The sequence below is a fragment of the Alosa alosa genome, chromosome 2, assembly GCF_017589495.1.
Source record: "Alosa alosa isolate M-15738 ecotype Scorff River chromosome 2, AALO_Geno_1.1, whole genome shotgun sequence".
In the NCBI taxonomy this organism is placed as follows: Eukaryota; Metazoa; Chordata; class Actinopteri; order Clupeiformes; family Clupeidae; genus Alosa; species Alosa alosa.
This window is the reverse complement of record NC_063190.1, coordinates 1,743,201-1,770,613: the sequence shown is the minus strand read 5'-3', so window position 1 is coordinate 1,770,613 and position 27,413 is coordinate 1,743,201. Positions and strand designations below refer to the sequence as shown.

Here is a 27,413-nt window from a genome sequence, read left to right as displayed (position 1 = left end):
TGGGTGATAAAATATAATGTCCAGTTTTAAATGCTTAGCTAAAATAATGTTTTTCCCTATCATCTTATTTTTAAAGCAGACCTACCTGCGGCCATGTAATTGGGCTATGGGTTTTCAACAGGAGTAGCATGTTTATATGGGCACTGCACTAGTTAAACAAAGTTCGAACAAATTCAATGACTGCATAGTAGGACTGTGTCACCGGCTGCTGTGGAAGGCCGTACTTTCTCTGTTGTTACAGAGGTTTTTTTAATAATAACAATAATAATAATAATAATAGTGCTAAAATAATTGTTGCAAGAAATAGTCGCCTCTGAACAGGTTATGAACAATGGAAAAATACCCTTATGCCTAAATATATGTGTGGCAACTGTCATATAAGCAGGATAATGGTCTATGAGGTGTCCCGATATACAACAAATTATTGAAATGTGATTGAACATGATTTGAAAGCAGTGTAATTCTCTCTCACGTATTGCCTTAGGTGTTGGATTATTAGATTATTTTCACTTCATATTTCTTCTATTTGAGAAAAGGATACAGATATATTATTTGGTGGAAAACATAAGAATTTACTACATTGTGTGTTTCACTGGGAGAGAGGGGAGTGATAGCGGGTATTGTTATATAACTTGGTGTTTGTGTGCCCATTACCCATGGGAGCATTGATGGGGAGCAGACTAGATTAGATGTTTCCAACCCAGTGCACTACCCTTCAAGGAGGTTGAGCATCCATGCTCAACTTGGTAGACACACAGACATCCCTTTGCTCCTCTGGGAGGCTGTTTCTTCAGTATGCCCACAGCTCTGGGTGTCACTTTTTTACAACTGATTTTCAAATGACCATAGAAATGCAGCAGTGCCCTTATATGTACAAATCTATATGTATACAACATATTACAAAATATATTCATAGTGCCCATCCACATTTCCAATCATATCCCTTACACTGCGATGCAAACAACTTGCACGCTGTGCAAAATGTGAATAAAAACAGAATTTTATGATTTACAAATCATACTAGCCCTCTATTTAGTTGGGAATAGTTGCAAGACAACATGTCAACTGTTGAAGGAGAAATATATTGTTTTTAGACACCTTTCAAAAACGTTGGGAAAGGGGCATAAGGGAATGTTTGAGAACTAAAGAGACCAGCTGCTAAGGAAAGAGACTGAGAATGAAAAGTTGTCCCATTTTTGCCTGTTTTAGGATTTTCGTTGCTCTACAGTCTGGGGTCTTTTTAACCATTTTCTCATTCCATGATGCACCCAGTGTGACAGGTCTGGTCTGCAGACAAGCATTTTCAAATCAATAATAAATAGGAAGTTGTGGGCGATCTTGCAGATCAGCAACTCGGTGGACTTTTGACAGCGACAGTTTGATGCTCCGAGATATTGCAGAGTTCTTCAACGTAAACGGCTTCTAACGTTAGTCTACTTAATCCAGACTCCAGGCAGTTGGCATGGCAGATGGCAGCTCACAAGTCAGCAGCAGCTCGGCGTTCACAGTAGATATTTCACAGAGTAGGCTAGATTCTCATGCATACGCCCCACTTGTTTTTTGCCCGACTTTGCACATCATCTACTTGTTCATTGCACATCATCTACTTGTTCATTCCACATCATCTACTTGTTCATTGCTCCTACATACTTTAGCCTGTAATCAAATGCTTGACCTCTTTGGAAAGCTTAGATACTGTAGTTTCTCGGAAAACAATCAGACACTGTGTGATGTACTGACACAGAGTTACAGAGGCTAGAATATTGTTTTCTCATTCTGCCGGATAACAAGCATCTCTGAACTGACCACATTTCAGCCCTCTAGGTCACTTGACATGACTTAGAAACACAACTGAGCCCTAGCATCAGGAATAATCAGAATCTTGTGAAGCTGTGTGCAAAAGTAGATCAATATAGAATGAAGAATAATAGACCATTATTTGCCAAGGTATGCTCATGCGTTTTGCAAAATGCCCTATAGAAACTCTCCATAGGACTTTTGGTTATCCAAAATACATACTGACGATCAAATGCTTACTGCATAAATGCTTACTGCATGAACCCCTTTGTGTAGAAGCATAATCTTGGTCTCAAATGAAAGGTAACACATTGAAGTTTCATTGTGAGTTTTATTGAGACATAGTAAGATTAATCTGACAATGTAAAGCACTACACATAATTTTCATGACAAAGATTGTCATGTATTGATTCCCAATAGTCCAAACGTTAAAATGATGTATAATATGACTATGCTACATAACAATCTGAAGTATAAAAATGATTTAGGGGGAGTAAATGACCCGATATTGAAACATGTGCTGCATAACAGGCTAGCTAGCTAGGTCCAGCTGTCCCGAGAAATCCCCTCGACCAGACAGTGAAGTGCAGCACCGCTCACAGATGGATGGATGGAAGGATGTCAGCCCAGGGCAAAAACTAGCCATAGCTCCCAATGGATTAACGTTAACGACATTAGCCGCCTTGGAAGCAGTAAAAGGGACTAAGAATAACACAACAACTATCAAAAATAACATAAATAAAGAGAGAATACATTTAACTAGACAAATCAAAATGCGATTCGAAACCGAAATCGCAACACTCATATCCACGAACCTGTGTCACGGTGTGAAAATTACTTCATTACTTCATAATTTGTATGAAGTAAGGAACCGCGGACCGACAGAAAAAGAAAACAAACGTTTTCGCAATCAGGAGGAAATACACAAGTTGATCTGTTTGCATCTCTCCAGCGTGTGTTGCTGGTCTAGCCTACCTAACAGGAAAGGAAATACCCTGATCTGTCTGCGGCTTGCTTGCCAGCCTTTCCCAGTTCACAAAAGTTGTGAAATATAACCGCATATTTGGTTATTTGAAAGTCGGCGACTGGATTAAAAAACCCTGCATCTTTAACCCTTAAGAACATGCATTCAACACATGTGATCACATGATGAAAGCATGTGTGTGTGTGTGTGGTACTTTGCAATGTTCACGTGAAATAAAACAAATCAGGCTAACACTGCATAGATTGTAGGCCACCTAATAATGACTATAGAATGTCAGTGTAGAACGCTAGTGACGCAGCCCAAAAAACTCATCCAGTGGAGTACGTTGGTTTAAATAAAACCTACGTTCTTAAGGGTTAAATGCGTTCATAATGCGTGCATGCTTGAGATGAAACCAGCAGTTTTCAGCAGAAACATGCAAGGGTCTGTCTCTTAATTAATGGGGGATTTCACTCTTCCCATACATTTTTTTTTAAAACAAGTCAATGGTTTTACAATGTTTCAGTCAAGCTTTGGTTGGTAGATACAACTGAACGCATGCAAAATGTAAAGTAGCCTAATGGATTAACTTTGATTTGCTATTCTGTACTGTATATGGGACAATAGATGCACATAGTACATTATATAGCCTAAAGTAGTCTTATTAATATTTAATTATACCATGGTCTAGGTTGAAAAGGGTGTCGTTTAAAAAGTGATATACTACACTTATAAAATTATTATGACGTTGCTTGACAACGTGAGTCAGTCCGCTCAGCTGTGACTTATCAACATTCCACAGCGTTGCGATAAACGGCTGTAAAAACTAACGATTTTAGCTCTATATTTATTTATTTCATAAGTGACCATGGTATAAACGGGATAATGCCCTTCGATGCGTCCATTATCAGAAATAAATGGACTTCGCAGAAGCAGCAGTCCTCCGTCGGACGGTTCACACCTCCGTGTCGTCTATTTATTTCTGATAATGGACACCTCGTCGGGCATTATCCCTTACATAACTTAGTCGGTAACGCTTTAGAATAACATGTGCTTATTAGGTATTAACAATGCATAATAAGCAGTTAACAATTCATTACTAACAGTTAGTTAACAGTTGTTATCCTTTAATAACATTAACTAACTGTTAACATGCAGCTTGTAAGTGTTAATAAGCAGCCTTTTAAGTTACTTACAAGCATATTTGTTAACAGTTGTAAGTGTTAACAAGCAGCTTGTTTTTGCTTGTTAATGGTGTATAAGACAAAGAGGTGGTTAACTAATACGCGTATAAGACCTTTTTACCTATTTGTAGTAAATTTCGCAGCCCTCCAATCTAAAGCGAGGACCATGTAGCCTATAGTTCCACAAGCCCAACCTTCTATCTATATATATTAGGGATGCACAATATATCGGCGGCCGATATATTATTAGCCGATAAGTGAAAAAATGAAAATATTATTATCGGTCCGATAACAGAATTCTGGCCGATAATTTGCGCCGATATTTTTTTAAAGTCCTAATTTAGGGCATAATAAGGGTAGCCGTGGCCCACTGGTTAGCACTCTGGACTTGTAACCGGAGGGTTGCCGGTTCGAGCCCCGACCAGTGGGCCGCGGCTGAAGTGCCCTTGAGCAAGGCACCTAACCCCTCACTGCTCCCCCTCGCCCGGCCGTTGAAGCAGGCAGCTCACTGCGCCGGGATTAGTGTGTGCTTCACCTCACTGTGTGTTCACTGTGTGCTGTTTGTGTTTCACTAATTCACCGATTGGGTTAAATGCAGAGACCAAATTTCCCTCACGGGATCAAAAAAGTATATATACTTATACTTTAGGCCTACGTAAGGTCCGTCTGGCTACACTGAGCTACTTGAGCTTGGTTGGCTATACTTTTTCCTCAATATAATGTCAGCGGTGTAAATGTATTTTACCACTCTAACAGAATCTGTGGATATGCGTTCATTTGGGAATCTGTGCATCTCAAAATCCTCTCGTGAATGATCCGCCATTTAACCTTAACAGAGCGGAGCTCAGCCCTATCTAGAGCCGTCTTGTGCTGGTGTGTTTGCACTTTACCGCGCTGGTCGGGGAAACAAATAAACAAACTCGTTAGTGGGACGAGTACATAAGTAGGCCTAGTTCTAAATTGTGTTTTAGTATTATATTTGCATTACTTTAGCTTGGGTTTTGTATTATTACCTAGAAATATGCTAACCATTCGTGCTTCAGTTCCAGACAGGTCATCATAATAAGTTATTAAAACCTTCGGGGCTAACTCCTTTCATTTCTGCTGCAGCAGGTTGTGCGCAACAGAGTAGACGGACATAAGATACAGTCTGAGGAGTTGCAGCTTTATTCAGTTACCCGCAGTTGAAACTAAACCTAAAAAAGTTTCCCTCACAAACTCTGATTTGGTCGCTATACTGTAGCTTATTCCAAGCTGAGCCGTTTATGAGCGTTTAGTCCTAAATAAGAACGATTCAACTCTCTAGCCACTCACTCGCAATTCACTGACGTCAGGTTCACTTAAAGGAGCCACACATACTGTAGGGCTAGGCTACTGTTATGTTGTTTACTGCTGTACTATTGAGGACTATTATGAGTTCTGTTCATCATTTGGTGGTAGGTAAAATTACTGCAATAAAATTATGTATATTAAATGCTTTCCCCAAATCACTTTTCACAAATTTTTTTCAAGAGTAATATTATTGGTTATCATATCGGTATCGGCCACAACAAACCAATAAATATCGGTTATCGTTATCGGCCCTAAAATTCCATATTGGTGCATCTCTAATATATATATATATATATATATATTATACTGTATCTATCTATCTAGCTTGGTTCAGCTGTGAGAAATGCACCTTCAAAATTGCTGCTGTGAGCAGGAATTGAACCCCAGTCGCCTGCGTCAGAGAGCGTTACCACTTACATTTGAAAAAATCTTGAAGAGAATTAGTCCAGTACACATCTTTGGCAAGTAGCCTAGGCTACTACAAACACAGGAACAGTACTACTACACACTGAAGAACAGTCAGCCTCAGCCAGTAGCACAACCAGATATGTATAGCCAGCTTGAAAAGCAAGCAGTCCAGACCCTAAAAATGCATTTATAGCTGTTTAGGTGATTCACACACAATTATTTTTCTTCCCCAAAAACATATATTTGGGAACTTCTGTAGACATCCAAAATGGGGTGGGATGATTGTATTGGAAGCACTGGGGTGTCAGGTGGGACTGTTTTGTTGTTTACATAAAACAAGTTATTTATGGTTGTTAAGAGCTGATGTATTGAATAAATACAAATACAGCTGTGAACAAACACATACTTTTAGCCTTTCCAGGAGTTTCCTCTTCTGTTACATGTACATCATGATCGTAGATCAAATTGTCTTGCAATGAATAGAGTATTTCAGAATCACTGTGATACCATCGTTATCATGGACAAAATTGTATTGTAGTTTGGAGTAGGCCTGCACCGTAATTATTCTTGGCTCACTAAATGCCGCAAAGTGTGCAGCCCTGCACGCGCCCGGACTCGAACCCGCGAACAGCAGCACCTCGGATCGGGAGGCGAGCGCGCTAACAATAGAGCCAATAGCCCAGGCTACTGGCTCGCATGCCAGAAGCACTCTTGAGGCGTCGGGGAGTGAGGTTTACCAACGTTCCACAAGCACAGCTAAGACAAGACTAAAAGACTTGAGATAATTAACGTTGGTCCAAATAAAACATTCACAATCGTGAAAGCAAGGACGCATAGAAGACGACTAGCTAGATCCGGTTAGCATCATTAGCATGCTGCACATATTTGTTTAAACCTCTTGCATTCAAGTTGACTTAATAACAATGTTTCCCAAAAGTGCCTGTCCCAAGGAGAACAAGTATTACCTTGAAACTTAAACACACGTGGGGAAACTAAACAGTCCAACTAGTAGACTATGATAAGCTATATTTCCATGCTTCAACCAGACAGCTGAATTAAAGAGGTCGAGTTGTAATAGAAATAGTAGGCCTAGGCTATAGGTTTAGTTAAAGCAGTTGGTGGATCTTAATGCTCCCATCATCTAGATCAATTTATGTAAGGTGGCAATCTTTGTTGTTTTAAGTCAGTCCGAGTCAGTCTTTTTCTAGTTTTGACATTACGACAGTATCAAACGTTTTTGATATTATCTCAAGTCTTTTAGTCTTGTCTCATAGAAATAGTGATGTAGACAATATAAAACCAATTGTTAGCTCTCTCCAGCACCAAACGAGAAGGGTCAAAGTTGTTAGGTTACAGCAGTAGCCTATATGATACTAAATGATTAGTATTACTCCACTTACAGAACAACTCGACAGCCCATTGACCTGCCCAAAAATCCATTATAAATTACAGATCTAAGCAATTCACCTTCACTTGCTCATGCATATGGAGAAGTAACATGATCTAATTTGATGTTGTTATATGTATGACACCATAGGTTGGGGAGGTCACACATAAAACAATGCTGCAGAAACACGAAAATATGACTTTGATATGAATATACTATATGGGTAGTTCCTGTTGATATCAAGTGCATGACGGGAAATAATGAAAAGGAATCTAGTTGCAGACTTGTAAATGGTGACCCTGCAAGATTCTTAGTCCTTGCAAAATAGTCCGTGACTATACAATTTGTGACTTGTCTTTAGATGTGAGAGGGTGTAAGACTAGTCTTTCAAAACAACTTTTCCAAGTCTTTTTAAAGTTTTATGATGTATGGTAGAATAAGTTGCATTATCATACATAATGTACTTTTTACAGCATATGGAAAATGTTTGGAGTGGACAAAAACTGTGTGACAGAAAATGTTGGTTATTGGGTGACAGCACACTTTTGGCTGATCTGCTATCCACTCCGCTCCTCAGAATTCCAGGCCACAAACAATTTCACTTGCATCGAATTAACAGAAAAATTACAGGCTCATACCAGGGACAAAGGCTTTGGGCCCTATTTTGCCGATCTACAACACATGGTCAGTGGCAAAGCTTAAATACATTTAGGGGAGTGTCCAGTTCACATTCGGGGTGGTTTTGTTATCAAACGTCGGGCACATTGTTCAAAAAGGTTGTTCTTCTGTTTCTTAATCAGTCATGGGTGTGTTTTGGCCATAAGTCCTTTCAACCAATGATAGTGATCTGTCCTTCCCTTTAACAGCAAGCAGCACAACTTCAAACAGCGCATTGGTATTTTGCCAGTCAGCCGTGCATTTGAAGGAATCTGCTCGCATGCGAGACTGTGTAGAACGCACAGATTCCACTAAACCTTGCTTTACTGAAACCTGTTTGTGACTACATTTATTCTGCACTCACCTACTCAAGGCATGGTCTCATAGGCAAAACAGTTCTACACAGTTATTTACTTACACTATAAGTCGCTCCTGAGTATAACTTGCATCAGTCAAAAATGCATCATGAACAGGAAAAAAACATATATAAGTCGCACCGGACTATAAGTCGCATTTATTTAGAAATGTATTTCACAAAATCCAAAACCAAAAACAGAGACTATGTAACTGGATTATTGAGGCCAAAAAGATTCATGTTAATGCCCGGTGGGCCGGTCCACATGTGGGCCAGTGACCTCCGGGATTTCTTTTTTTTTTTTTAAGTTATTTAGACTAGGCCTATTTGCGGCCCGTCATGTATGCATAGGCCTAGCCTATAAATGCAGTTGCATCCATTTGGCTTGGGGGGTGACAGGTCAATCATTTTGGCCTCTTCATGACAGATTCAGTGTGTGTTACGATCGCGCCCCCCTGCCCCACCCCTCAAGTGGATTTGTCCAAGCAGCCGCTAGGTTTGTGGGGAAATATAGCCTACGAGTGCATGGTAGCCTAGTAGGTGCACTCCGCTGGCTGGTGTTCACATCATCACAGTTTAACCGTAAACAGTAACCAGAGGTCTAGTTTTATTCCATAAATATATTGTTTTTATAGACGTTAGTTGCACGCGCTACCAAGAGCTTACTGCACCATGTACGCTACTGTAGTGCGGTTCTGTCAACATAAAAAAACTACGGGTAGTCTACAATTTTCGCACAACTTGGTGGAAAAGTGTAGCACAGGTTAAAGAAAATCCATTAATTTTTGCAGCTGATCCTACTCAAAAGGAACTTCAAAGTATTTCCCATATAGTAGGCCTAGCCTTTAAGCTCACAACGACAGTGAAAGTGAAACTTGGAAAGTCTCTCCACCGAGTGTTACATTAAATGCACAATCAATCGCGATTCGAGAGTCGATGCAGGTAAAAAGTAGGCCATCAACTGGTAGGTTAGTAACGAAAATGTGATGACGGCACACAAACTTGGGCAAAAACGTTTAGTAGGATATACACTCGTGGTGATAGCCTACAGTTAATGTGAATCGCGGACTATAACCAAAGTAAATGAGATTTGCACCAAATTAAGGGTGTGGTTGTGTTTCTACAACATGTTGGCACCAAATGTAATTTCTGTCAAATATGACAATGTCCATGTTCAGTAGCCTATATTTTTTAGTCAAGCAGTGACGTGGTTTAATGCATGGGGTAACATGATGTGAGACAGACAGAATATGACACTGTCTTGCCTATCCCTGAATCCTGTCCTTCTCAAATCACTTTAAAATGGTGTGATTAGCAACCAGCATTTTGCTAAAAATTTGGAGGATGCAATGCAATCAAGCATTTTGGGCGATGTGGAGTCACAAGCTGGCAGCAGATTAAATGCTCACGAGAGAGAAAAAGATGCAGTTTTAAAAGGACGTGACCGAAGCAAGCAGGCCTGTAGGCCCGACGGTAATTGTAAAGCAATTTACAAAAGATTCACTGAACAAAAATGCTGATGTGGTAGGCCTACATGAAAATGTAACTAAAAATGTGGAGAATGCAATGCAATCAAGCATTTTGGACGATGTGGAGAGACAAGCCGGCAGACCGAAGCTGCTGCAAGCAGGTGATATTTAGAAATTTATTTCACAAAATACAAGACCAAAAACAGACAGACTATGTAACTGGACACATTGAGGCCAAAAATATTGAGAATTCTACAGGAATGTTACTGAAGACGTATGAGTAAATAGTGGCAAGAGGCAAGCCGAAGGTTGCTGACAAGGGCCCGGCGGTAATTGTAAAGCAATTTACAAATCACTGAACAAAAATGCTGAGGTGGTACATGAAAATTTAGCTAAAAATGTGGAAAATGTAATGCCATCAAGCATTTTGGACGATATATTGGCAGAAGCTGGCAGCAGAACAATTGCTCGGCTGACAACCTCCGAGAGAGCGGCTGGCCACCTCCAGAGAGCGAGAGAAAAAAAGATGCACATTTAAAACCAGGGTCTAAATTTCAGTGCAGGATTGCGGGTATTGCGAATAAATTATTACTTAGTATTGAGCATAATAATAAATGTCCCGCAAATCTATCCATCATAATGCGAGAAATTCCCACACATTTTACAGCGCTGTCTGACATTAATCTAATAATGGAGCGGCCTGAATGCGGGACTATTGACTGGACGGACCAACTCTGACTTCAATTGAACCCCATGCAGAGACACACGCGCGCGCGCAGGACCACTTTGGGGGTGCCTCTCTCTCTCTCTCTCTCTCTCTCTCTCTCTCTCTCTCTCTCTCTCTCAGCAGAAGTCAAATTATAGCCTATAGGTGCTTCAACATCAACCGCTATCGGCAGGAAAGGAAAACAAACGTTTAGCAATCAGGAACCGTCAGGAATTTTGCAAACACAGAAGCATGACCGCCTATAACGCGAGAGAACATGGATGACTTCTCCATTTGAGGAACGTTATAATCGATTGCGGACGTGAACAGACAGCTATACAGTCACGGAGCGCACAGTAGGCCTACTTTCACTTTCTGTGCGTATTCATTACGTTAAAGATAATAGCAAAACAGCGATCAAATATTACATGGCAGTGAGTTTTGTTTTTAAATGTTTTCATGCATGTCTAGATAACGGGTGAGGAATGTTTAGGAGACTCGTAAATCCTCAAATTTAGGCTGTGCAAAGCACAGCACCTTTATTTGGCCATGGCTTGTATTCCGAGTCAGCTAGGCCTTTATTTCTTGCGTTTTATTGTGAGACATAGGCCTACTTTTCGTTTGGAGCGCCATAGGCCATCAAAAGCAGATGTTCAATTTGAGATTTAATTTACGTTTAAATCTCAAATTACGATTTCGATTGCCATCCACTTATTTCGAGATAAGGTATCCGCCCTTTCATTCATTCATAGAACGTGTGCTGTGCTGCAAGGGAAACCTTATTCCGTATAGCCAAAGAGGTCTAAGATAGCCTAAATGTAGTTATTTTTTAAATTATGCATGATTTACTTTTTATAAAATTCATAGGCTGATGCCTGCCAGCAACAATTGTGTTTAAATGTAGGTTACTGCTTCAGCCTCTAGCTCAGAAGGGGGCGGCATGCGACTAGCTTGAGAGCAATGAGAGCAACGTGTTGGAGACTCATGGTGTAGGACAATGACTTTTCATTGGCAACAATACCAACCAACATTATAAAATATTAAGAAGAGCTCTTTTATGAGTTAAATCAGTGGTCCCCAAACTTTTTCTTCTGAGGGCCAGCTCACTATGCCTGGCTCTAAGAGAGGGCCAGAAACTTGGAGGATATCAGTAACCATAAATAGCTTAGTGCTGTGAACAGCAGTCTACCTTAGTTGAATATTCCATTCCATTTAATCATAGACTATTACAATTTAATACCATTGTTAGCTGTGTTTATATTGCCATCATTGCCATATCAATGTAAAATGTAGCTCAAATTAAATAATAGGCCTACCTAATAAAAATACTTTTGCATTCCCAAAAGTATTAGCAGGGAGTCCCAAAAGTATATTTTATTAAAAATGTGTGAACTCTGAACTCTGTGTCTTTGAATACACAGCACATGTTGTGAATATCCTACAAAAATTTAAAGTTCTCAAACTGAGAATTTTAGGAAGTGCTGAAGTGGTCTGAAATTACCACCATTCTAACTTTTGCTCACCTTATGAGAACTTGGTGAACTCTTTGTATGAACATTTGAACGAGTGAATAAAAAATAGAAATAATTATCCCAGAAAGTCCCAGAAATATGACTTGAATAGACGTTAGTTAGTTATTAACAATTAATGGATAAACTTTTAGAATACTTTGAGCACTGATGCAGTCAGCATAGGCCTTTTACATTGTTTGCAGGTAGGCCTGTACATTTCATTCCGTTTTCGATGGCAAACGTGAAACAGCGCCAAAACAACCACCAGTGGACAAAAAGAGTATTACATGTGTACTGTTAAGACTCGCCATAGAGAATGAATGGGGGAAATTGCGGAGGTTATAGTTTGACGATGTCGTACTCCCGTGCGGGCCGGATGCTACATACCACAGACATGTTTTGGGGGGCCACCCAAAATGAGGTGGCGGGCCATAGTTTGGTGACCACTGAGTTAAATTGAAACAAAATTATACTGGCTTTTATTTGTCCAAATCTGAGGCCCGGCTATAAATAGATTCCCGGCCATAATTTGACAATTTAGGTATGCATGTGTGTTTCAGGCATAGTGCAAGCACTAATCTCTGACTGAAAGTGCACAGGACTTGTGCATTTGAGAGCGCTCTTTCACGGCTGTAGACGTAATGTTTCACGTAGGGTTCATGTCAGTTAATATAAATTAACATTTAAAAACATGTTCAATTATATATTTTTTTCATACATAAGTCGCACCTGACTATAAGTCGCAGGACCAGCCAAACTATGAAAAAAAGTGTGACTTATAGTCCGGAAAATACGGTAATCGAAAACGTAGCCTGAAAATTACCCAATTACCCTTACCCCAATAATGTTCGAATGACTGAATTAAAATCCTAAGGCTATTTATCCTGCAAAGAAGTGGTTTGGGACTGCTTGCTTAGGGCTGCTTACATCTCGTGACAGTGCGTCTTCAGCTGTGCTTTACATGCGCCTTTTGCCATAGACCAGGTTTTTCTTGGTCAGTGGCGTAATGACTTTTAGAGGGTGTAAGATAGCGATTTTAGGATCATGCACCAGACCACACCTTCTGCCACACCCCTGGGCGCAAGGCTTAATAAAAGTGAAGCGCATAGCGCAAAATCCGCCACTGACTGGGAGTAAGATAAGAATAAGCTTTGCGTCATGTTTCTGATCGTCAAAATAGAGCCCTTCATCATCTCACTTTCCCAGCTCTACTTCTCCTTCTCTTTTCAAACATGTCCTGCTATTGTTCAGTGCTAATCTAACAATTTCCAGCTGAGCTTCCAATTACTGAATGTGCTGACCTCCCTAGTCCTCAGTACCACAGTATCACCACCCTAGTCCTCAGTACCACAGTTTGTAGAAAACATCAAGCACTTACCCTGATCGTGAAGCTACCCATTTTTGAAATGATATCTTCGTCAGACGTCAGACATTTGCCATTTACTTTGTATTTTGAACTTTAGTCTGTAGTCTGAATTACACAATTTATGAATGACGGCACAGTTATTTGTGTTGCATGTCCACAAATATAGTTTTGCTGAAGGATATTTGTTGAAGTTTCCCACTCATCTAATATCAACACAAGATATAGGTGTAACACAGCTTCTGATACCCGGATGCCATGTTGTCCATTATCCCTTGCATATTTACCTTTTCACACCTAACCCCTGGGGATCAATAAAGTATCTATCTATCTATCTATCTAATATTATTGCTTTCCTTAGTAACAGTTTTCCAAAGATAATAATGTTGTTATTGGCAACAGTAATGCATAGTAATATTGCATATTATCACTGTAAATAGTCACAGTTGGGGTAATGGAAGTCCAATTTGATTTTCAAAATGTCAAAAAAATTTATTCCATACCTCAATGTGTGGTATGCATGAACACCACAAGTTTGTGTTTTCTCCTAGTCCAATTGTCTAAATTTTGTGGGTAAAAAAGGGGTAGTGAAGTAAACTTATTGCTTTTTAAAGGATAGTAAAATGTATCACCCAACGTAAAACTTAATGCAATTCCTGAGTAAGTTGACCAACACTGTTGATGAATAATGTGCTTACTGATGCTTGGAATTAGCTTTTGAGCTGTAGCTTTCAGTTGTTGTTATCAGACATCTAATGTTTGTTTTTTTCCCCCTTACAGTTTGCTCACAGTATTCACGAGGGGTATTTGCAATCTTCGGCCTGTACGACAAGCGTTCTGTGCACACGCTGACATCATTCTGTGGAGCCCTACACATCTCCCTTATAACCCCCAGTTTCCCCACTGAAGGAGAAAGCCAGTTTGCACTACAGCTTCGCCCATCTATACGAGGAGCACTTCTTAGCCTCCTAGGCCACTATGACTGGAACCGCTTTGTCTTCCTGTATGACACTGACCGTGGTAAGGAATGGTGAAACTAAAAACAAAAAATATGAATGAAAATGAAAACAGTAAAGTCTGTAGCAAATTCACATAATCATCATTTCAGTTGTGACTGGAAGGTGCAAACAAGTCAGGTGCATCTCTACAGACTCTTTTTAATCAGTGTCATTGATGAGTATATAGCCTGCTTTCCAGACTCAGACTCACTACTTTTTGAAGAGAGTCTGGCCTCTCACAATTGGGAAACGTTTCCGACTCTAGCATTATAACAGGCATAGACTTTGCATTAGCCTTGAAATCACTGGTCAAGTTTAACCAATCATAATTGATCAGGGATTTCAAACGTCCAGCATTGCTACCGTTTACCACAGCCGCTTTAGTGTTATTGTCAGATGCCAGAGTAGATTAGGATTTTTGACCCACGGTTCGATACGAACCTCGATTTTTCTTTTTTTTGGGGCGGGGCAGGGTGGGGGCTAGACATTTTATTAAATAACATTTCAGTAGCCTACCTTAAAACACCAGAGGATTACAATATAATATATAATATATCTGTATTATTTTATATCCTGAATTTCTGATATTTATGACAGCACACTTTATGCAGATTAGCCTATAGCCTAGGCCTACTATTTCTATTACAACTCTACCGCTTTAATTCAGCTGTCTGGTTGAAGCCTGGAAATATTGTAAACAAAGTAGCATAGTTGGCTAGCTTATCATAGTCTACTGATTGGACTGTTCAGTTTCCCCAAAGTCCTTTTAGGCAAGTCCCTCCACTCGGTGGCCATATTGCAACGCTTTTTTGGGCTCATCTGGCATCCTATTCGGCAGAAATGTGCGTGCGCAAGGCTTCACAACACCAATCTTGCTCCAGCGGCGAGTTCACAACACATGATTGGCACGATGTCTTCACAACACACCACATGATTGGCTCAATGTATTCACATGTCGACGTTTTGCCGAGGAAGGGGTGGAATATGTGTAGACAACGGTCTTACAAACTAACCCCATGCATTTCACAGTGTTAAAGTAATAGCAATATGGCAGGGTCTCGAGATGTGCTAAAGTTGCATGTTTACATGCAATGATGTCTGATCAGTGTGATATGGATATAGGAATTTTACATGAGCATGCCGTTAACTGGGCTGTTGTGTACCGTTGAGCGTAGACCAAATGCAAAAGCACAAATTTCAAAGGCTATTGGTATGGGAGGAGGGTACACTCCGTGTTAAAACAAAGTGACTACTTTATCAGGTGCATGTTCATGGAGGCATGGATGTAATTGTTTTTACACTGTAGGTGTAAAAGGTTTTAAAATGGTATATGTTTATATTCAATACATATTTAATGTATTGTGTTTTGATAGATGTCTGAGAGTGTTGAGAAGACATGCCTTTGATGGAAAAAGTCTTTTTTACATTTTTTGTTTTTTAAACAATTTGAAATACATGTCAACATATTTTCTATTTATGAAAAATCAAATCTTCTCTTATGACATATTGTTTCAGTTGTAGTCACAAGGTGTCACAAATATTGATGTTACAATGACTAAATAAAATTGAGTAGGATAAATGTGTTGAATACAAACTGTTATTAATCCTTCACTACATGTACTGTTAAAAATGTTATTCTTTAAACATGATGGCAACTTTTGTGGACATGTTAAGTATAGTATTATGCATATACTAATTATTACAAATATGGATTTGATCATGCAGGGTATTCGATACTTCAGTCCATCATGGAAAAGGCTGGACAGAATGGTTGGCAAGTCAGTGCTATCTGTGTGGAAAAGTTCAATGATGCAAGTTATCGTCAACTTCTTGACGACCTAGACCGCCGGCAAGAGAAGCTGTATGTCATAGATCTGGAAGCAGAAAGACTGACAAATATGCTGGAACAGGTGGGACAGTCATCTTATTTGTAATTATCAATCTGCTATAAAAATATAATAAAAATATTAGTTGATAAACATATGAAGAGATTGGTTCCAAAACACTATATCCTCCATTTAGATGAATTTTCATAAATATTCTTTTTAATTTCAGTGGAACTGTATTTGGTTATTATTATTTGTTACTCAATCGAAACAACACAACTGCAATTTAATTGATATTACTTGAAATACACAATTAAATAACATGACTTATTAATGTTTTCAAAAACGGAGATATAGCGTATATTTTATTAGATATTGTGTGTTTAAATGTATAAATGAGTTTAATTCAAGGATTAAAGTTCTCCGTCGTACGACGGATTTCCGTCAATTTGATTTTAGAAATGCCATATTTGAGATCGATGCAGATCCGATGAGAAAACTACAAATATTAGGTCCGATGAATTAATGTGTGTGATGGTAAATGTTTAAAGACCTAATAGTGTTATTGAGAACTTTCTGTGTCTCAGTCAGTGACCGCTCAAGAAGATACATCAGCCATGAGTTTCGCTTTGTTTATGTTGTAGCTACACGCTTGTCTCATTGGCCTGGGGCGTTTGCTTAAAAAAAAAAGAACACGTCTGGAGGACTAACGGTCTAGAAGTTGGATTATAGTGACACAATCGAGACAGCTGATGATCGATCGGTTGGCCAATCCGTTTCACTTTTTGGATATGATACATTGTGAGCTTTATGTGCTTAATTCGAGAAGAATCGTGAGGCTGTGTTCTTTCCGCGGCATCAATGTAGACAATTTCTTACTATCGCGAACTCTTGTCAGGGGAGGTCATTCATTTTGGGTGTCACCTATGACTTGAACAGTTTTAATCAATGCAACTAACATTATGTGTAAAGCGGACTTAATATAAACCGTAGCCTATGCAATTTATTATCCCGTCTGTTATGACATGTAGGCTACAACAATGTTTTTCACAATTTGCGACGGAAGGTTTTGACTGAGCGTTAACATAAAATAATAATAATATTGTCATCATCGCGAACTGTTGAGTAAGGGGGTCAGTCGTGTTTGTGACCCATAGACAACCTTGTAGCCTATTTTACTTAAGCCTCACTTTTAACAACAGTAGGTTGTAAGTGTATGTTGACAAAAAAATAACCATGCAATTAAAATAGTAAACTTAAAACTTTGCTATAAAATATTATTAATTTATAGCACAAAACCATAACCAGTAGGCCTACCAGAACCTCGCATATTAGCGTCATGATTTGTGTGTGTCTATTTGGCAAGGCCACTAACTGTCATGGATGCGTTGTTGCTAAAGGAAGGCACAGGTGTTATAAGTTAAAAAATAAATGGAGATGGGCGGCTGTTGGAAACGGGGGAGAACTAGCAAGCCACGGTGTAAAGAAATTAAAGTGCCAGAGGTTTGCTTTTAGGCGGTTTGCTGCAAGAAAATTGTTTATGGATGCAATAGGAAAACGTTTTTAGCACGCCACCAATCAGAAGACCACCAAGGTTAATATTCGTGCACTTCAGCACATCTTCCCTACCTGGTGCAACTAGCCACCACGACAGAGGTAGGCTACGTTTATCTATGGCTGACGTTTTTTGCGCCAGAAAGTAGGCTATGCATGTTCTTTCATAGCGCAACACGACCTGTCCATCACCATATCGCAACCTCTTGTCAACCTTATACAATCTGTTGCTGAAGACAAAAGCACCCTCTCCAGATTGTTATCAAATGCGCAGACTTCCTGCATGTATTGCTGCTCATTGGAATACTGAGTTGTCTGTAAAACTCAAAATTAACATGTTTTCATTAAATGCGAATGAGGCAACAAATGGAAATATGAACAATATCTCGAAAGTTCTGATTCATTACTTTGATGTGGAAATGGGAAGTCTTGCAAACTTGATTTTATAGGCATATTAACAAGAAAAAAATCTCCCCTTTAAAGGCCACTTTTGGCCTGAAGTAATTAAATAAGAGTGTAAGTTAAAGCCTTTCTACAATATTGCTGCAGGAGAAAAGAACAGCAATGGCTAGTCAGCAATGGTCAGTGATGGTACTGAAATATTTTTTTATTCATCAGGAAAACTCAATCTCAATCAAGAACACTCTCAATTCGCCTTATTCACATGGCGGCCATTGGCAGCTAAAACGAGGCTACAGGGTACACAAACCATAGGATTGTTATGTTCTATGCATTCACCTGTAGGTGGCATTAATTGTGTAGTAAGTGTATCCTGCAGCCTCGTTTTGGTTTAAACAATGGTCGCCGTGTGAATAAGGCGAATACTCCCTTTACTTTGCTGTTTGCATCTTTTTGTACATTAAAAAACAATAGGTCGCGACAGCAAAAGGGGTGCTATCTTTATAGGTAGATATGAACAACGTATGAATTATGGACTGAAAAAAGTTCAGTCAAACAATTTTTTTTCACTTTAATCCCTGGTTTAATTAGTGCATAACGGGGTGAAGTTAATACAGGGTGTTTCCATTGATAGAATAAGTTTGAAAAGGTTGTAATGTCATGTCATAAATACCTACCAAACATAGATAGTCTTTGTTTATTTTAGTGTAAGCCCTGTACTGTCTGAGCAGTGCAGATTTATATTGAAAATGACAAGGGGGCAAGCATATAACCAGGGGTGAAAGTAGTTTTTATTTCTTGGTGGTACTATGATATAGAGTTATAATGCGCGCGGCGAAAATTTCACTTAGCCTAATTATTTATTATTTATTTATTTGTTTATTTACTGTATTATAGTCTACTTATCAAGCATTCACTAGGACTTCTTATCACTCTAGTATCACTAGATATATTTAACACACCTGTATCTGTTTTTGATTATGAATAAATTGCAAACACTTAATTTCAACATTTATTTATTTATTTAGCCTAGTTACTCTGCTCGCTCCCACTTACTTCCCACTTTTTATATAGGCTACTGTATATCATGAAACACGTTTCTTTGAGTAATGCCTTTTTATTTGGGAGACTGCAACATACTGTAGCGTTTCACTATCATGAACTGGTTTATTGTCACAAAGCACACAATGCAGCATATAACACAGCGGGCCGTGTCAGGCCCAGAACCGAAAGAGGCAGAACTTTCTCGAACAGTAGCCTATATTCTCCGGGGGTCCCGCCCCCCTCTCAACCATGAGCATGCCCGGGGTTATGCATAGCGCGGGCACTCCCTGATTGACAGCCGGTCGCTACAATACTTCTGTCCGCTAAAACACTTTCGTTATTGCTGCGCAAGATCTGGTTAAACCGACACGCCGCTGTCTGTCTCTTGTCTCTCCAGCGAAACACTGCACATATAAAACCAGAATAGGCTATTGAAACATCAACATATTTTTCTTTAGCCTGTATGTTTTTTTATTTATTTCGGAGACTTTCCAAGAAACGTCCGTGCTAAAACACTTTGGATACCAGTGTACGCGCGCTATAGCTTGCTCGTTGTCTGTCCAGCTGCACGGGAGGTTTAGACACAATTTAGATACAGTTCAGAACGATGTATGTGAAATATATTTTGGGGGAAACGTGTTGCTTCTGGTAATTTGACGTTAGCAGTTGTGTTGTCATGCTGAAAGTGCAATATTTTTCAGAGACAGTATAGTTTTCTTTCCGGTACGGCGTACCCTCTCCAAATATTTTAGTGGTACTCCGTACCGGCCAGTACCGGCTTACTTTCACCCCTGCATATAACCCACTAAAATCCAAATCCAAGTCCAAGATCACACAATCACAGGATATCAAGATTACAGTAACTGAAGAAAAAGTATCAGTGGTGATGTGTCAGTCCTGTCAGAACCACACACTGATCAGACATCATTGCATGTAAACATGCAACTTTAGCACATCTCGAGACCCCGTCTCTCTCACACACACACACACACACACACACACACACACACACACACACACACACACGGACCAATACTGCTGACATCACAACACATGTACATACACATTAAAAGTACGACAGGTACTATTGGTACTATTGTTTTTCTTTAACATCAATGTTTGCATAACAAAGAAACATACAGCCAACAAACAACATTTACTAAATTGAGAGCACAAATTAGTAAAATGAGCGCACAATTTAATAAAGCGTGCACACAATTTAGTAAAATGAGCACATTTAATAAAATGAGTGCACGTTTTCTGGATATACACCAAAAAATATCTTATAAGGGTTCCGTAAAAAACGAATGGGTCCACCATGTAAGCATAATACAACATTAAAACAGACCACCCTGAATTATGTATGAATCTAATTAACCTAAACCTGAACCTAATTATGTACTGGTAATTGAATAACTGTATACCCCACACGTTTATAAAACAGATTACACAGACTGTGCCCAAACAACCTAGCCTGGGTGACCCCAGACATACCTAATAGCAAATGTAAAGTAACAAGTGTATTGCTCGGCAGGTCCACCTGGAAAGGATCCCATTGATGCTTGTTTCTGAATTTTCTGTTTTACAACTTTCATGGGCAGCAGTGAAATTAATTTTAAATTGGTGGATTGAACTCTTACCAAATCGTTTCAGAAGTGTAGCAAGCACATTTTTCTTGTTTTTTTAAAAAAAAAAAAAATGCAATTGTGTACTCAATTACAAAGAATGTAAACCTCCAAATCTGTTAGCCCTTGTCGCCACTGATTGTATTGAGCACACTCCTATCTGTCATCATAGAAAGCCCACCTCATGCCGGATAAGCTGATTGGATGCTGGGTTTTTGGTGATTCGGACATGGCCGTTGATAAGATCCTATCCAGACAGTCCTGCAGAGCAGATTCAAATTTACTAACAGGTTTCTCTGAGTTCACCCAGCTTTGAGCATTTATGTGAGCTTTCAGTAATTCTAGAAATAAAACTTACTAGAGGTTCAGTTCTTCAGTTTTTCCAGGGCTAAAAAAGGGGAAAAAATGTCCTTTATCCAGCAAAAGAGAGAAGGTGGTTTCAGATTTCCATTGCTGGAGAATGAGCCTGAGCTAGGAGTGAGGCAAATGCTATTGCACAAACTTGGAACACAGTAAGTTGTGTTCTGTCAGGTACTTGATATAAGAATCTTGTTTTGTCTAAGTTTAGGTAAAGGAAATTGATGATATATAGGCAGTCATTCAGTGAATTCAGTGTTGCCACAGTTACCTTGAAAAAGTAATCTGATTACTCCTTTAAAAAGTAACTTAGCTACTTTACCGATTACCTGATTTTAAAAGTAACTAAGTCAGATTACAAGTTACTTTATTAGTTACATTCAGCAGCTGCCGACAACACCCCCGCTGCCTCAACATAAAAATGACATCCGGTTTTGCCAATACTCACTTTATTGGAAGTGCACTTTAGATAGAAGTTGTGATAATAAAATATGTAGATTTTGGTAGTTTGGGCTTTTCATGTAGCCATGGCAACTAGCCATCTAGTATAGGCCTGAATAATATGCAAAGTAAATTACACTTAAACTCACCTTAACAAGCAATCATTTAACCTGCCATGGGCAAACAGTGAAGTGTGCAAGATTATCATTATTTTTTACTCTTGTAACCCCTTTTTAACAGGTGTGCACAAGCACTAGTTACAATACATAAAACAATGGCGCAAACAAACAGGGTCCTGAACTCTCAGCGGTGGAATGGTGAGCTGGCTGAGATTCCTGAATACCAGTAGTCTAAAATTAAGGACAATAATAGCGCGGTGCCTCCACTGTAAAAAATACTACACTTACCTTAGGCTAGTGTATAATGTATTCCTACAGAATGTAATTATCAATGTAAATACACTAGTGGTGAATGCAGTTAAAGAATTGCCAATACACCCAAAGTATAATGAAATATAACAATACAGAATTTATTCACTGACGTTAGCTAATGGTTAGCCAACACAGTTAGCTTAAGCTAAAGTTACCGGTATGAAAGACAATACACTATACACCACTCAAATTAAATCACAAGAATACACATCACAAAATAGTACCCCCATTGGAGCTCGTTGGTGCACAGAATGCCAGAAATGCAGCTCCTTGAGCTGAAGGCAGGGCAGCAACCGCTACGATGAACATCCGACTCACCGGTCGCTCGAGGCGAAAACCCAGTATGTGTGTGTGTGTCAGTGTAAGTATAAATAAGCCGCAGGGCGGTGGGTCCTCCGGTGGGCTCAGCACCGGAGCGCAAACTCATCGTCCTCTGTGTTGCTCCGGTGGGCCCAGCACCGGAACACAATCGAGTCCGTCGTCGACGAAGAGCAGCTGGAGATAACAGGCGTCGGGTGGCTCCGCTGGGTCCAGCAGTGGAAGCAAAACGACCGCGTCCCTCTCAAAGGGTCGGTCCACCGGTGGGCTCAGCACCGGAGGAAACTAGCGAGTCCCTCTCCACCACAGGAGATCACCTAAGGCGTCGAGCTAAGGAGTTGAGGGCCTATGAACAACCGTTCAATGGTCTCCCCAAAACCAGCTAACACCGACAGCACCATCTCTCTGTACACTGTAGGGCCCGGACTCACGAGCCTTCCCTTCACTGAGGAGATGGAATGTTCACATTCCCAGCGATTTTGCGGGCATAAACAAATAACAAATAATCATTGGCTGCTTATACAATTCAAATAAAAGCAAAACAAAGACATTTGATTGGTTCCCATACAGAACGCCATACAGAATATCATTTCCCAACATGAACATTTAAAACACAAAGCATGCTGGTCAATGGAGTTAATACAGCAAAGGTTATTAAATCGTAAGCTTTTACAGGTGCTTACACTTATGAGACAAGTGTACATTTTCTTGTAGTCTCATGTGAATTGGGTCTTAAATGTTCCGTTTTGGGCAGCACTGACTCTACCATGACGCTCCTGTTCCTAGATACACTGAATGGAATGTAGTCTGATTTTAATTGGGTCTTAAATGTTCCTTTTTGGGCAGCACTGACACTCCTGTTCCTAGATACACTGAATGAAATTAACTGACTGATAGTTCAAGAGAAAAGAGTTCTAAGTTCTAAACTTAGATAAACAGCAGCAAAGAAAATGAGCTTGTAAAAAGTTGCGATAAATGCTGTTTTTGAGATGAGATAAACATTCAAACTTGATGAAAACTTAAAGAAGAGTGATTCCTCTTCAACAAAATACCAAAATCAATTTGAAACAAAGAAAAAAAGAGGAAAGAAACTAAGAAAAGGGGAGAATTGGCTGAATAATCAGAGGAACTGTACAAACTGCCAAGAATCCAGGGATCAGGCCTAACTTCTACACAGGATCAAAGAAGAAAACCAAACTGAAGCTCTGAGTAAGTAAAAATAAGAAAAGAAGACTGACACTACCAACTATAAGGACTATACCAACTATAAGACTTGAACTTGTTTTGAGTTTGAATTTGAACCATTTCAAGAACTGAGATAGCTAGCTATGCTAAACTAAGCTAAGCCAAGCTGAGCTAAGATAAATCAGTTATGTAAGGGATAACGGCCGCCGAGGTGTCCTGTTATATGGAATTAATGGACGAGGGCAAGAGGCAAAGAACTCCCCGATGCGCAGCAGATTCCAGAGAATGCACATTTTGACAGCAATAAATTTATATAAGACTGGAACAATAACAATACAGGAAAATCAGAAGCAAATTGAAAAAGACTTAAGATTAAAGTTCAAACTCAGCTACATAAGAAAACGGACACATTGGGTGCAAACCAAAGGGAACAACCACAAAGCAACCTTAAAGAGATCTCTTCTCTCCACAATTATCTTGCCAGTATGAGGGATCAGTTTTCAAGGATGGAGGTAGAGCTTGTGCAATTGAGAGAGACCATGAATTGCCTGGCATGAACCCCAACTAAATGCATACATAAAACTGACAAAGAGGATGATTATGGAAAAGATATGGTGGCGCTGAGAAAGGAAATCAAATAACTGAGAAGGGAAAGTGAGGAACTCATCAAACAGCTATCCCTGTTGTCAGAGGATATCAGACAGTTGAGAGTAGACAGCGAGTCTCATTCAAGAAAACTGTCAAGCCTGACGGAGAAGCTGATGCTGTCACTTAGTGAAAAGCAAGAGGAGAACTCTGGAGAAGTCTCCAGACAGTTGCCCCCATTGCTGTGTACTGAACGAGCAGACTGAAACTCCTCTTCCCTCACAAACTCCTGCCACACCTACCACTTTGTCCCACCCAGATCATTCTCCTCATTGACTCCAACAGCAAATTTGTGGAAGAGAAGAAATTGTTCCCACACCATCGGACAAAAAAGATATGGTGTCCTAACACAGAGAAGGCCTTAGATCTTCTTTCAGTTGAGCATTTGGGCAATCCAAGCCACATAATCATTCATACAGGAACAAATGACCTGAGAACTGAACAGAAGAGAGTTGCCCTATGACTCAAGAATGTGATGGAAAAGGCATCTTCCAACTTCCTGAGGCCAGAGTTCATCTCTACACTGCTGCCAAGAACGGACTTTCACCCAGACACCATCAATAGGATTAATGCAAGTGTATCCAGAGACTGTGCCAGGAAGCAAAATGTTTACTTACTTAACCACAGCAACTTCTTTGATCATGTCCACCTGCACAAAAAGGCTATTCCATCCTTTGCCAAGACTCTGAAGGACGTTGCTCTCAACCTCTCTGCCACACCACCAACAGAGGCCACCCGGTTCACCACCAACATCAGCGGCATTGGGGCAACTCAACAATTAAGTCGAGACCTCCTAAATATGACCATTCCACAACCAGACAAAAGCATCCAACATCCCAAAGATCAGCTCCTGCCCAACACTACAACCTGGTACAAGATCAGCAGAGCAACATATGGCTAAAAATAAAAAAGATATGGTTTCTACAACCAAAGCTATCTTCTTGTGTGCAGTATATACACCTCCCTCTGAATCCCCCTATTACAATGATGAATATTTCCCTACATTAACCCTTAGAACCCGATTGACGCAAAGTGTGTCAAAAAACACACCCATGATCGCATAGATATGGCAAGCATTTCAGATGCAAGAGGAGACACAGGGCTATCCGTTTGTACCAAGTATGTCAATCCTTCTGGCTTATAAAAACAGACGAAGTGACTACAAAATATTAACGTCATGTACAAAAACCAACGCTGCACACCCATTACTATATGCCACGCATGTCAGATGAAAGAAGAGACACAGAGCTATCATTTGATACCAAGTACATCCTTCTGGGTTATAAAACAGAAGAAGTGACAGCAAAATAATAACTTCATATAGCTCGACTTAAGGCCCATTCACACCAATAACGATAACTATAAATAAATATCGTTCTCGTTAATATGAATGACGACGTTCACACATAAACTATAACGATAACGACATGAAGAACGATATCGTTGGGGATCACTTTCAGAGCGATTTTCACAACGATAAAATGCTAATAGCCAATCAGTCACATTTATTAACACAAGGAGAGACTTTGTTTATCGTTGTTCAGTGTGAACGCTTTTATCGTTATGGTTATAGTTATAGTTATCGTTATCGTTCTTGGTGTGAATGGGCCTTTACCCCGCGTTTTTGTGGCAAAGCATGTTTATAATCCAACGCTATTGTGTATTTCTCTATGGCAAAGAATGTTCATAATCAGGTTTTGAGATCCTAGCAAATTCCTGCATGGCATCCAATTCAAGGCTTACATTGCATCCCAATTTGTTCGACAAAGAAACACCTTTTTTGCCTTTACTTTGTTCATGGCAATGCAGTAACTGCAATTTTCTGCAGCCAGCAGAGGGCATTTAGCCTACTATGCGTCCAGACAATATTGTGCGTCTCCCCTAATTCTGAAGCAGTGGCACCGCTAAATGAAGAGGAAACACTGAGAAGAAAGTTAATATTTTAAAAAGGCTACATCAATAAAATATCTAATATGTGAAGTGAAACTGGACAGGCCATAATAACCTCTGACTAGTTTTAGGCTACTTATTGTTAAATTGCAATGTGAGCGGCAGCCAGCAGGGGAGGATACGTTGGCAGAATTATTTAAAAAGCAACTGCAACTACATTGTGCGTCTCCCCTGATTCTGATTTTCATGTCAAAATTGGTATACATGATGTTGAGACGTTGGTGATTCTAAATTGAGAAGCTTTTTTAGATATTTTGTAATGTGCTAAAATAGTAATATGATGAATTTGCACACGGACCAGGGCATTGTGCTGGCCCCGGTATCCGGAACATGCAAAAATGCTAATCAAACGCGTACAAAATGATGGTAGTAACTACCACATTCTATGGTAACATCACAGAACAAGATAAAACACTCCATTCTATGACCCCTTTAAAGATGACTGATAGTAGTGTCTAACAACCAAGCTGTTAATTGTTCTTCCATGTAGCAACACCATTTTGAGCCAAACATATGTCATATACATACATTCAATGTATCAATGTACATACATAAATGTACTAGATGTACTACAAATGGGGGGAAAATATGCCCGCCGCTCAGTCCTGTACATTCTCTCCGCAAAAATAAATAACACTTGTTAATTTCTCTCCATTTCCTACTCCATCCCCTACTCTTGCAGCTATTGTCTATGTTTTGTGTGCGCGTATGTGTGTGTGTTTATCTGTGTGTGTGTGCGTGTGTCTGCTTGTCTGCATGTGTGTGTGTGTTTTATGTGTGTGTGTGCGTGCGGATGTGTTTGTGTCTGTGTGTGTGCGTGTGAAGCGTTATGTCACAAACATTTATGACTTGTTTATAATGTTTATGACATTACCTTACCGATACTTTCAAGTAAAGTGTAACCAAAGATTCTATAGTTAACTAAGAAGAATCATAAGACGATTCACCAATGGAACGAAATGGCACTAGTTCCGGACTCCTAAATAGGCGTGTCAAAACATAAACTTGTCTCTGAATAACCAATAATAACATATAAATATAATTTTTTTATACTATTTTACAGTCATTGTTTGTGTGTGATGCCAATGAAACACTCTTTCAGACATGGAATGAATAATTTCATTTTGCCTGTTAACCGAGCTAGCTAGCTAGCTAGCTAACGTTAGCACAGTAAACGGAAAGTGAATGGGAATGTTCGCTAGCTAGCTAGCAGCTAAGGACTTTGGTTAAACTTATATATTGTTGCAAACTAACCTGAAATAACATACGTTCAGCAACTTTGTGGTTGTCTACTAGTTCTAGCAAGAAATAACTCTGAGTCTAGAGCCTCTGAGAACAGGTGGCTGTGCACCAGAGCTTTGAGGAGACAGTGACGGATCACGAACAAAGCTATTTTTGTCTTTATTTGTTTTGTTGGAAAATACAATTTCAATGTCGGAATGTTAGGGAGACATATGGCTTGTAGAAAATGGGTTCATAACTTACATCGCTGAATGTAGGGCTAAGG

The 27,413-nt window shown here is 39.6% G+C and overlaps 1 protein-coding gene across 13 annotated transcripts in view; it reads left to right on the top strand.

The window, feature by feature from the left end:
* The window catches only part of LOC125290922 (glutamate receptor 4-like), a 181,569-nt gene that overhangs the window by 59,991 nt on the left and 94,165 nt on the right, over positions 1-27,413 (top strand). For all 13 annotated transcript variants that reach the window (XR_007192889.1, XR_007192888.1, XR_007192887.1 and 10 more), the window contains exons 3-4: positions 13,914-14,153; positions 15,857-16,041. Coding sequence is in view for 6 of the 13 variants with exons in the window: in XM_048237360.1 (XP_048093317.1) it covers positions 13,914-14,153; positions 15,857-16,041 (425 nt within the window). In the remaining 7 variants the exon portion in view is untranslated. The remainder of the gene's footprint in view (positions 1-13,913; positions 14,154-15,856; positions 16,042-27,413) is intronic.